Source organism: Salvelinus fontinalis, chromosome 33, assembly GCF_029448725.1.
Source record: "Salvelinus fontinalis isolate EN_2023a chromosome 33, ASM2944872v1, whole genome shotgun sequence".
NCBI lineage: Eukaryota > Metazoa > Chordata > Actinopteri > Salmoniformes > Salmonidae > Salvelinus > Salvelinus fontinalis.
In genome coordinates, this window is record NC_074697.1 from 25,388,688 (window position 1) to 25,401,867 (window position 13,180).

The 13,180-nt window shown below is 42.9% G+C and overlaps 1 protein-coding gene across 9 annotated transcripts in view; it reads right to left on the reverse strand.

Annotated features, from left to right (window-relative positions):
- The window catches only part of LOC129831877 (kin of IRRE-like protein 3), a 228,562-nt gene that overhangs the window by 50,186 nt on the left and 165,196 nt on the right, over positions 1-13,180 (reverse strand). For 6 of the 9 annotated variants that reach the window (XR_008755826.1, XM_055895418.1, XM_055895421.1 and 3 more), the window contains exons 3-4: positions 12,975-13,124; positions 2,336-2,505 (exon numbers count right to left, since the gene is read on the reverse strand). Coding sequence is in view for 8 of the 9 variants with exons in the window: in XM_055895418.1 (XP_055751393.1) it covers positions 2,336-2,505; positions 12,975-13,124 (320 nt within the window). In the remaining variant the exon portion in view is untranslated. The remainder of the gene's footprint in view (positions 1-2,335; positions 2,506-12,974; positions 13,125-13,180) is intronic. The other 3 variants (XM_055895415.1, XM_055895420.1, XM_055895417.1) reach the window with 1 other exon arrangement.

A 13,180-nucleotide genomic window follows, 5' to 3' on the forward strand; every position in this document is an offset into this window, starting at 1 on the left:
GACAAGAGAGAAAAACAATGGAAGAGAGAGAGAGACTGATCGTTTTTTAATGATTTGAAACAGGTTAAATGTAGCGAGTAATATAGAAATACTGGAAAAAATAAGGGGTATTATAGATTAAAATGCAGATCAACTACTGGGAACTCTGTCTCTCGAATGTGAAAAATGTGACATGTATAGTACACTCTCTAAAGTTAATTAGCTTCTTTTCCCCGGGATGATTTCCCCCCGCCTCACTTGGTGGTGAGCATTACCTTTTAAAAGGAAATCTCTCTAATTATACAGAAAACTTTGCTGAGATGAAGGTTGGGAGGAAAATAATGAAATTGAAAGACAGATAAAGAAGCGTCTTTGAAGGTTTGTGGGGGAGTAGGGGAGGAATGAGCAGGGAAACTTATCTGTGGAGGAAGAGAGGGACGATAAGCAGAACTTCCTTTTTTGTGTCATGCATTTGAATGTTTCACAGAGCAATAGATTCCCTCATCCCTGTGGCTGTTCCTACTGTTATACCCCTTATGTTTTTCGTCAGTCCATCCATGAGGAGCTGACTGAAATGTGGTTTGGATTTACATTTACATTATACATTTTAGTCATTTAGCAGACACTCTTATCCAGAGAAACATACAGTAGTGAGTGATATGAGATATGAGATATATGAGACCTTGTTCTCAAATTCAGATGGTTCCACCATCTGAAGCTTCTACTAGACCTCCTCACAACGTATGCAACGAGTACAGCAATGGTCATCCATAGGTACCAGGTCAAGCCCGTACTCAATCACATTCACATGCAGTATAACCAGATGTTGTTAATAACTGCTTCATACAGTAAGATCATATCAAGTCCAATAACTTACCACAAAGTAACACCTTAATGAAAGATACATGGTAGATAATTGATCCATTTGGATATTGAGGGAGGGGATGCTGAGACCTATGGGGGTCAAAGCCATCCTGGGAAGCCATCATCAGGAAACTCCCATCTCACTCTGGCACATCTGGCCACATTACCTCCCATCATCTGTGGGGTGTGGAGCGAGGCGTGGGGCGAGGCAGGACGGCCAATTATCCTCTCAAAAGCTCAATTTTTCAGGAGACAATCATCCGCTACTAATTGAACACATTTATTTTTTAATGGTAGTGATATGAAGCAGGGCTGTGTCTAGAGACTGCATGGCTCAGCTGCTGCTGCCATCTATCAGCTGGGCTACAATGTCCCCACATCGCTGCTGCTGCTGTTTCAGAAAGAGGAAGTGCAGGCAGGAAGCTCGCTATCCCCCTACTATTAGCAAACGCCACCTCCGGCAATCGTTTTATTCAAATTGCTTGTGCCGTATCCCAGCCCAATCAATAGAATTTATCTGCTCTTTGGAAAAAGTTGATAATGGGATGAGACAGCGCAGAAAGAGTTGGTGCCCGCTCACTCTCCTCGTTTATATGGAAATTTACACAGTGGGGTTCATTACAAGTTTAGCCTGCGAGTTTGTGTCATTGAAGTGCCAGAGAGGTCCGATGGCAGTGTTGTGTGGCATTACGTGTGGTGGAATGACGGTTGAGTTGAAGGCTAGGGTTGGTTGGCAGGGATCAGGGACGGCTTGTCCAACAGAGAAGTGACTGAACTGATCTCTTTATGGACCCTGCCACTGAAAAGAGAGAAGCAGGGCACCTAGGAGACAGCAACTTCCATTCTTATCGTCCACCATCTGCTTGATTGAGTAGAAGCATTAGCTGGGCGAAGAGGACAAACATCCTTTAGATATCCCAGGGAAGACCTTGGATTTTCAGGAGATTTTATTCCAATCAAACTTGGCTGAATGCTGAGACACAGTTTACAGATGGCACAAGTAATCACCCATCACAGTTGGCTAGTGCTCTTTATTTTACCTTTATTTAACTAGGAAACTCAATTAAGAACACATTCTTATTCACAATGATGACCTACTCCAGCGAAACACAGACAACACTGGGAAAATTGTAGGCCTCCCTATGGGAATCCCAATCACAGCCAGATGTGATGCAGTTTGGATTTGAACCAGGTACTGCAGTGATGCCTCTTGCACTGAGATGCAGTGTCTTAGACCACTGCGCCAGTCATGATCCCTTAGTGGCTATTCACAACAAACTTCAAGGAAAGGATTGACAAACGTCAACTGGAATTTGATGAGTGACATAACCTATTACATGGAGGAAAATAGTGTTTGGTTCACTTTTCCGGTAATAATGAATGAGGGCTTTTGCTTTCTATCTATAGGAATGGGTAACTGTCTAAAGCCACTTCACCCTCAAAAACCCTAAACCTACCTCCAACCTTAAAAAACAAACTGTGTATTACACACCTCGATGCTTACCTTGGAGTACATGGCTCCATTGAGGACCTCTCCATTGCGGATCCAGATGATGGATGCTGCTGGCTTGGCGTTGTCAGCGTGGCAGGTCAGGTTTAGGGGATCTCCTGCTCTCAGGCTCACCACCGGACCACCACGGATCACTGGGTCTTCAGGAGGCACTGGAGGGAAAAGAGAAGAGCATTGTGTTCTAGCTATGTTATAAACATGTAATGGCCTATACTTGTATACAACAACAACTGTTGTTTTCAAGTCAGAGAGTCATATGTTCACTGATAAAGGTATTTGCCAAGCCTCAGACTCATCCATTGGATTGATAGAAGATACAGTATGTCTTGGACATAAGAAGGTTCATATAAGGTGAGGTCTGCAGCTGTGTGACTATGTGTAAAACTGCCTGTTCGCTCTTTTTAAATAATACCTGTACGAGGCAAGGACAGAGATATTTCTTCAAATACAATACAGCTTTGTGAGAGACAGGCGAGGTGAGTGGTTTCAGTTTTGTTTTCCTTTTCTGTCCTGTGAAATTGAAATATCTTGTGTCCATGTTCACTGATGCAGTGATGTCAGAGGAGTATTGGGCAGATTTTGGTCACGTCATGTGTGTGGCTTGTAAGCAACAGTGGAATGAGAATAAGCTGCCTCAGAAATTCAAAGCATAGTTCAGCTTTGTGCTGTTACTGACAATGTGAACGGATGATACAGACACTGCTGCAATTTAATCATGACTTTCACATGTCCATCCATGGAGGCAATTGGGGCAATCAAAACTTTGAATAGAATTGACAGTTTGCCAGGAAATGGCAGTCAGTCGTCATTCACTGGAAAAAAGACAGATATAGGAAGATCATGGTGGATGCAGAATGCAGGCCCCTGATTGGCACTGATTACATTCTGCTTTCTACACACATGCTGATCACCCACTTTCTATTCAACTCCAGTGAATTATTGATTGGCCTGCACACTCATTACAGTGCAGATCTGGGGCATCATGAAATCAAAGGCTACAAGCAGCTGGCATATTCGCCTGCGAGGGTGAGAGGGTCGGAGAGAGAGGGTGGCGGGGGTCTTCTGTCAAACAGCCAAGGGTTGGTATGAAAAATGGGGAACTCTGGATAGAGTGTTACAGTGCTGAATGATTTTATGGATAATGGGGGTTCTACTAAGCTATATGGAACTTCCGGATCGGTGTCCCTTCCACGGGACGGTTGAGCTAACGTAGGCTAATGCAATTAGCATGAGGTTGTAAGTAACAAGAACATTTTCAAGGACATAGAATTTAATATTTCTGACATTATCAGATGTCTAACTGCACTGTCCAATTTACAGTAGCTATTACAGTAAAGGAATACGATGCTATTGTTTGAGGAGAGTGTACAATTTTGAACATGAAAAGTTATTAATAAACAAATTAGGCACATTTGGGCAGTCTTGATGAAAAACATTTTTTTACTGAAATGCAATAGTTCATTGGATCAGTCTAAAACTTTAGACATACACTAGGCATATGTCTCAAGTCACAACTTCACAAAAGAGCCACTTTAACATTTATTATAATTTAAAAAAAATCTAAATGCGTTTTTTGGCAGAAATGCTTTCTGAAACTTGTGAACTTTCATGTGCCTTAATAACAAACTTGTATGCCATCTGTAAATACGAATACAATTGTTAAATTACAATCCTTGTTGGTTAAGTCACAGAAAAAGTCAGCAACCTTTCCAATTGCCATGATTGGCTGAGATAATGGGTGGGCAGGACATGCCGCGAGAGGAGTTCAGATTGGTCTGCCAAATGGAAGACTTCTGTCTATTTGAGATGGTCAGTCTGGGTTGGTAACCGGCGCCTGTATGTAGCCTTGCTACTTTTATAGCCTCACTACTGTATATAGCCTGTCTTTTTACTGTTGTTTTATTTCTTTACCTTCCCATTGTTCACCTAATACCTTTTTTGCACTATTTGTTAGAGCCGTAAGTAAGCATTTCACTGTAAGGTCTACAGCTGCTGTATTCAGCGCACTTGACAAATAAACTTTGATTTGATTTGACAACGTGTGAGATTGTGCAACAGGGGAGCGCTGGGGAAATGGGCTGCTTTTCTGCTTCGCCAGTTGAGTCCGGCTGAACCTTGTGACTCAGCTCCCAGGAAATTCTCCAACCTGTTTCTAGACCAGAACCATTGACACATTCCTGCCTCTTCAAATGCCTCTGGCAACAGTGATATAGTGTGCAACGTTTCATTTGTACAGAAAATATTGCAGTTATTTCATGACTTTTTGACCTGGTGTTCTTCAGGATGTAAAGTTACACAAGTTTGTGGAATATTGAAATGCTAGGTCTTACTTAGAAGACAAAGATATTTGTGTATCTGAACCAATGGACATACATTGTGGTATGGTAATATAGTGGTATAAGATTGGAAGCAAGCTTTATCCTCATTTGTCACCAGAATGAGAGAAGCCCTGTCTGATCAGCTTGCATACTGGCCAACCAACCATCTCATTTGTTTATGAAAATATTAATAATAGTGAGGAGCAGAGATGGAGAGATGACAGTTGCTTCTAGAGATCCAGTGTTATTGGCTTGCTGTCAGTGCTCACTCAATGCTGCTGAAACATTAATTAACTGTCAAGTTGTTTGAGGTATGCAAGGCTCCCATCTTCTGAAGGGGCCAATTGAGAGGAAAAACTGCTCCATTTGGAGTTCTCTGAGAGCCTAACACTATGTGACTGACCACAGCGCAGACATGCATATTAAAGATGGAGTAAGTGGGTTGTGGATTCAGGCTGGTATTGACTGTCACCACTCCAGTCACAATACCAGGGCATCAAGGAAGAGCAATGGCTGTGAACTAATATAAGTAGAATGTGTTGACGTTCTACCGTAGAACATGACATCTCAAGGCTTCCAGAAACAACATACCCACTGGGCGCACACTGGTTGAATCAACGTTGTACCCACGTAATTTCAATGAAATCACGTTGGTCCAATGTAGAATAGACATTGAATTGATGTCTGTGCCCAGTAGGTACAGTACAGCCAGGAAGTGATGCGATGTAGAATGTGAAGAAGTGTAATAGTTTAAAGGCTATTTCCAACCCATCTCCTAGAGACATTATTTACCCATCTTGACCTGTAAAACTTATAATAGTTTAGCCTTTAAACCATCCATAAGGTTTCCCTCAGAGAGGACCTAAGTGCCGCTGTAGTGAAGGTTAAGATGTAATACATGGAAAACTCCATACGCAGAGGTCCATGGCAGCGCACACAGATTGTCGTTACGCTTTCAAGTCGTGTGCTCTGCTCTGGGAGACAGGCGGCGATGTGTCAAGGCTGGATGGAAAACAGACAAAGAGGAGAAAGACACGCTTGGCTGCCTCCGACAGGGCTTTTTTCATTTCCACCATGTGTCTGATGTCTGTCACAAGGATGACACAGAGGATCTCTGAGTAGAATGAGAGCCAGTGTCACCTCTTTGCTAAGTGATTGGCACAGGTGGCATGCTCTCCATCTGCACACCTCAATCTTCTACTGTGGGTTCCCCATTTAGGGACGCAGGGGCAATCCCCTCACAAAATAAAAGGCTCACTCAGACGTACTGTAAGTACTGCCTGACCAAACAACGGACAGGTAGTTTACCTCAACTTATGTACATCACATGTCATTGATCTACGACTGTACATTCTACAGTGGACTTTCTACATTGGACAATGAAGCAACATTAAAGAGTAGCCTATTCTGAGTCAGAGTGTAACTCCCAGGACAGTTATAATAGGAGGTGTAATTCCAGTTCCCTCTCTCTCTCACTCTCTCCATACAGGGCTTCTGTTAAGTCATCTCTCCACCACCACCGTCCCTCTTGCGGGCCGGTCTGACAACCGCACAAAGGCCTGGAACCCCGCCAGTCATCATCATTACAGGCCTGTTTGCAAACTCGGCAGCCCCTAATGGTTCCAAATTAGCCCTTTACTGTGGCCCCGCAAAGGATTTCTCACGAGCCGGTCAGCGGCTCGGATTGATCGCTCCTCTTTAATTACCAGCTGGCTCATTGAAATCCTTTCTCTTTCCCCACTTTTCTCTGGGAGAGTATAATGCAATCTCACACCACACACTTCCACACACATTCAAACACACACACTGTTCAATAGTTTCTCAACTAGGTTGGAGAGCAAAAAACATCCTCTTGTTGTCTGAGATAGGGAGTGGAAGAGATATTCTGTGGGTTTTCTTTAAATGAGTAGATTACTTGTCTCATACTGTTAGTTTCCCTGTTTTTCCTTACTGCTCACGAGGAGGGATTTCAAGCATGTATTAACATTTTACCTCTAAATGTACTTTGCTTATTACTTTTTCTCAACTTTAATGATTATCTGGAGGGTTATTGTGTGCCTGTCTGTCACTTTTTCATGGCCATCCGAGGTGTACCAGGTAATTTCACATATTTATGCTCCAAGCAACATTTTTCAGGGAGTGAGACTATTAGGTCTGTTTTGAGGGGACACACAGTCTTACATTAGCCCAGCCCTCCGCCTCAGATAAGAGATTCCATTGAAGTTCATTAAAGGAGCACTGGAGTTTAATGGAATTGCATCGCCCCTTCCTGAGAGAGATAACACCAGGGGTTGTTTCATGTTTTTGCCCAATCCAGAGCTCAGAGCCATATTTTACCGCAAAACTCAGAGCAGGCTGGAGAGAAGAAGTCAGGTCCGATTGATTGTGTTTTAGTGAGATCATTTACTTTTAGTGAATAATCAAAACTATCTATAAATGAGACTGAGGCATACAGTATGGATGTGTAATTAAGCAAACCGTGTGGGCCAGTAAGTCTGTCATGGTCAGGGCTTGTCTGAATAAACCTTGAGTATAAACCTGCCCTGTGTCCTGGAAGACATTTCAATACCTCAGAACCTCTGGGATTAGCCTGGTCTGAGAAAACACCTTGATGGCGCCATGACTGGGGGAGAAGTAAAGCCAGTCTATTACCATTGGGGCTCTGCTGATGGTGGACAACCTGAGTTGTAAACAGCCAGACCCAGGCTGGGGAAAATTCTCCATGCAGCATGTAGTCCTATACACAGCCATACAGGAGCAGGAGATTTGGTTGAAAAGGCAATTTGAAGGTGAGTGAATGAGAGGGGTAACCTCAGAAGGAGCTCTGAGATGGGGGAATGGGAAAGCAAGGGGGGGACTGGAAATGCAGCGTGCACAGTGCTGTGCTTCTGCCGAGGTGTCTGGAACAAAAATGGGTTGGCTTGCCTGGTCGGTTTTGGCGGAATGCTCGCGCCAGCAGCCTGTCACCCCAATGTGACGGCGCCGTGGCAGCTTGCAGAGGTTGTGATCGATAGATCACAAAAGAGAAGGCCGAAAAGAACTATCCATCGTAGGTGGAAGACAAGAGACATATGTGGCTCACTGGCCCAAAACACAGGCCTATTCAATTGCTGTCACCATACACCTGTTTGTAGGCCACAAGATTCTGGCTCACACAGACTGTCTCTATCTCTCCCTCTCTGGTAATACCATCTGTGTTAGTTTTACTTTCTTTTTTTAATTTTAAAATGTGTGCATGAATGATGCCTATCCAAAGTATCACAGTGGACCCTATCCTTATGAGACGACAGATAATCAGGGATTAATGTGAGTCAAGGTTTGACTGTGTGTGTGTGTGTGTGTGTGAGCGAGTGTGCGTGCGTGCCTTCTGTGCTGACCCACACAGGGAGAGTGAAGACAAGGATGGGGAGGTTTTCTGGAGACATGGGAGGAGTGGTGAGATGCCAGACTTGTCAGCAGCGTGCAGAGACGCCTCCGTCACAGAGCAACGATGTGCAGCTCCAAAGCTGCTCTCCACAGATTGGGAGGGCACTAACGTGTTCGTGTGTGTGTGTTTATTTGTGAGTAGCTATGTCGCTGTCATTTTGCATGAAATGTAAAAGCAGGCTCCAATGAAATGTTATGGAAATTATTTGTTCCTTGCAGTGTGTCAATCAATCTCTCACCTCCTCCAGTTCTAGATTTCTTTCAGTCAATAAACATTTTTGATAATAGTTTATTAGTGAACATATATGGAATTTAAAATATTTCAAAAACACAGCTGTGTGTGTGTTTGAAAAAGTACCCTTGCCTATTAAAACTCACTCAAACCCCAAAATATACCCTACCTGCAATCTGTTGGTATTAACATACAGCTGTTCATAGAGTCACTGATATCATAGATGGTCTCACTTTGTCTTAGATCTCAGACAAGTCAGTAATGTACTTCAATGTAATTCAGGGTAGTGTGAGCCGAATAATGTAAATGGTAGAGACATATTTCTAACAAAATGACTGCTGATCAGGGGTTCTTCTCTGGCCCTACTTGAGCGGCGATGCTTGGCTAGAGCCAAATTGACTTTTGTGAGAGATAAATTAGTTACATACAGAACACTAGTACACTTAAACTGATAAATGAGGTGTTTCAACATTTTCTTTCAAGACTTTGCATTTTTGTCATGCACAGTCATGTAGCATCATATAGAGAAAGGGAGAAAGAGAGAGCTGGGAGTAAAACCCGTTTCATGAATTAGTTGGAGCGGTAAAAGTGGTTGCGATAGAAATGCTGCTATCGTCGTGACTGCTACTGAAAGCCAATCAACTTGCATTCTCGCCCTTGTGCTTCTTCAATAAGGCATTCACTTTGTGTCCCTTCTGTTTTCATACAGTGCATCTATTTTGAAATGCTTGATTCAGTAAAGCACACGTGGGATTCAGTGGGTTGAACTACAGGAGACATAGGGACAAATACTGCTTCATGTTTGTGTCTTATTATCAAAACACAATGCTCCTCATGAAGTTGCCCTTCAGTTCAGTGTCGAGATTTCAATACAGTTCCTTGAGTGAGACAAAACATTTGAAGGACACATTTTCATTCAAATGTTGAGCTTTTATTTCCTTTGTCTATCACTGTTTTAAAGTTATCCTTCATAAAATAGAAATTGCAATGTAATAGAATAAACGTATGACTGAATCTTTTTAAAGTTGAAAATTGAGGCACTTCAGTAGAGAGACACATCACTAAGATGTCATGCTAAGAAGACCCTACGGTGCAGAGCTGCATTGTTTGGTCCAACACTATTGGAGAAATCTAGTGAATGACCTACACTCCCGAAGGTGTGTTCAAGTCAAATAATTCACCGGCTCCCTCCTCTGACTGGAGAAGTCCATTTTTCTGAGGACAAAGAAATGACAGGATGATGAGGTGGATTGTAAGGTAAAAATAACAAAGGGTCACGCTGAACAGACACTCAATCATTTCACCACAGGATGAAAAACTAGACATAAGAAAAGAGGTGAGCTCCAAGCAGTAACAGGAGGACACTGGGAAGCAAACTATCTGTGAACAGTTAGATATAACTTGATTTTCTCCTTCCAATGTCATGCTGCGAGGCACACCATGACACCATGACTCCAGCAAGGCTGGACCAGCCGTAGAATAATAATCAACAAGCTTTCATGGAAAATGTAATTTTTGCCTCTGAAAAAAAAAGATTTTCAAAGGCAAGTCAGAACTCAACATAGCTGATTGCCCTTCCTTGTCTTTGGCTGCTCCAAAGAGAAATGTTTAGCAATTTGGAAGGAAGTGTTTTATCAGATCTCAAGTCTTGCTCTCTTGCAATTAAAAGTTAATAAACGGAGTGCCTCCGGACGCTCTCTAAAGTGACAAACAAGGGTAGAAGACTGTCTGGAACATTACAGCTCTAAGACCTGCTCTTTACCATTATTAATTCCATGCTAAGGAAACGTGATCTTCCCATAGCAGTGTGACTGTAATTAATAATTAGCTTGACAGCAAATGAAAACTGAGGACAGATCTAGCTCTGGTATTTTCTTTGGAATTAATCTGCAGCAAAGTAAATATTTCCTAATGAGCAATATCAAAACATAACTTCCCAGAGAATACTTATGAATGTATTAGGGCCTTGTGGCATTACTTTGTATCACTTTAATATAGTTTTCATCTTGGACTGCAACACATGTAGTATTCAGACTACGACCTTGCATTAACGAGCAAGACCAAACGAGGAACGGGAAGGAACAACAAAGGAAAACATAAGCGATTGATGAGGACTGAAGGTTCATTAGAAGACCTGTCGGTGGATGAATGTCAATGAGCTCTCTAAATGTCACAGTAGAGTCAACAGCAGACCTCATCACTCAATGTAGGCCTACTCTGAAAACAGCAGCAATAACTCTTTCTCCATCGCTAAATGGTAAATGTTGCACACTTCTCTTACAAAAGACTTCCTGGCCTCACAGGTCTGTTTAAAAGGTAGAGACCTTATTCCAGAGAGCCCAGGCCTTCCCACTTTGCTCCTACCCCAGACCAAGGTGAACACATTGATGCATAGGTTTGGCTGCCTGCTACCTAGCTGCAGAGGATATAATTAGACTGAGGACTAACCCCAGACCATAACCCCTAGATCACTCTACACATTCATGTCTAATTCACCAGACCTTAGCCACCTTGACCTCCAGGGCTCTATGGCTGCATCCTGGATCCCATGGCTGCACTCAGATATGAGGTTCAAAGTTCAAGGAAAATTTTTCCAAGGGGCCATATTTTCTTGAAACATTTCTGAGGGAAGTAGATTCCTGTTTGCTTTAATGACGACCCTTTCATTCTTTTATGGTGTTTCCCCCATACCGAATTTATTTTATAAGCTTACTTTTTGCTCCAAATGCTACTCACATAAGACACTCCAAACTCACCAACACATTTTGTTACTAATGTGGAAACAGGAGAAGGGTCAGGTTAGAGACTGCATATCATTGGCTTAAATGCATAGCAAAATTGGATTGAACTTTTTGCCCCATTAAGTCATGCTAGATATTTCAAGGATAATAAATGAACATATTGACACGGTACCATTTTTATGGGAGAAAATCGAGTGACAAAAAAACACTCAAAATCTGTGTCTTTTATCTGTAAATATCAAAGTCATAAAGAAAACGGTTCCCTTTGATATAGAACACAGTATGGCTGGGACAGATATATGGCTGATGAGAGAGAAGGGGAATGTTTTTAGATTTATTTGACAGTCAGGTAGGAGAGAAGGGAGACTGTTCCACTCTGTGACGGACTGTCGCTGTCTTCCGAGTCGATAGACACACTCTGTCACCACTGGCGGGTAATTGACAGCTTAGAGTTTGCAGTGACATGGGGTTTGCATATATTTATTCCATTACCTTGCATGTGTGCCTGCCTGGGGGCCCTCCTTCGCAATGTATTCAGGAGTCAGCCAGCTAGGCAGGGGATTAAACAAACATCTTATGGCGGGGCTTATGAGAAAGGATGATACGTGTTTCACCCTCAAATAGCCAAAGAGGAATAGAGACAAATGGCTCCCCTCATTTATTGATGATTAATCATTTTAATGGAGCTTGAACAGACAAGCCCTTTCCTCTAAGTAGCCAGCTTTACCTTGTTAGAGAATGTGACTACAGCTCAACAGGGCTGGGTTTGAAACGTATCAACTGTTGCAGTAGTGTACTGAGCAGGAAAAGGATGCTTTAGTTCAACTCTAAATGTTTAGCAAGCCCCAAGCAACACTATCATCAAGAGTCAATTAATCAAATCCAACTGAGAGAAACCACAAATAAATGGAAGGTATGGCAATGCATCCTAAATGCTTTGTGTCTCATACCCTTCTCCTCTCCTTGAGGCCTTGATCAAACGACTTAGCTGCTGTGAACGGTGGGGTTGGAGGGAGATAAACTTAACTTTGGGGGAAGGGGAGGGGAGGAAGGGGAATCGGCGTATAGCTGCTTTGACTCTCTGCAAAGAACTCATAATTATTCATTAATATCCATTTGCAGGGGGCGCGGCAGAGTGAGAGACGTTGGTCCTCAATTTGTCTTCCCTCTCTCCTTTCTCTGGCTGCCTCCACCCCTACAGATCATTAGTTTCACTTTTCATTAGCGGAGATCAATAAAGCGAATCAGTCTCTCATGGCGAGGACACTCAGCTTCACGGACCTCCCACTTTCCCTCCTCCTCTCCCCTCAGTTCTTCCCCTTGTTCTCTGGCTCTTTCATTGACTCCAGCTTCCCCTCATATTACCCATCATCCTCCACAGCAAAAGAGTATACAGCGTAGAGGGCAGAGAGAGTGGGAGAGAGCCTACAGAGCTATAGGGAAGAGTGAGCAGTGATTTTACAAATGCTGCCTAATATGGCAGAAATGGCAATGCTGAATGATAACCCAATAAAGTTTAATTAAGAACCAGTAACCTCTCAGGCTTAATAATGAAGATAGCTGGGTTTGTAGAAGGAAATTAAAGTAAAAACATTAGGGACTGGCAATGTTAAGAGATGCTGTACTGTATCCATTAGCTGCAGAATTATCTTGATAGTTCCTGTTATGCTGATAAAAAGCTGTGGCTTTTCTGGCATGATCATTGAGTCAGTTTACAGATTTAGTGGATTTTGAAAGTGTTGAGGGAGGGGAGGAGCACTACAGATATGACATTGTGGTTGGTTTGAGGTGGCTACTAAGTCACTGCCTGCATCCATTGCCATTTTATCTGTGCACATTCTTCAAATTGTGTCTATGCATGTATGTGTAGTGTGCATTTGTGTGTAAACCTAATCCTCACTTACCCAGCACAGTGAGTCGGGCAGGACGGGACCTCATGGCTGCCTGGATTGCCTGGCACTCAAAGACAGCGTCATCCATCAGCTCCACACGTTGGATCCGGAGGTGGTGTTCCCCTGTACTGTGGTCCCCAATCACTGTGTAACGAGGGTAGCCTGGAACACAACGCAACATATGCCCTGTCAGAACCTGGAGTCTGGTCTTTCAACCT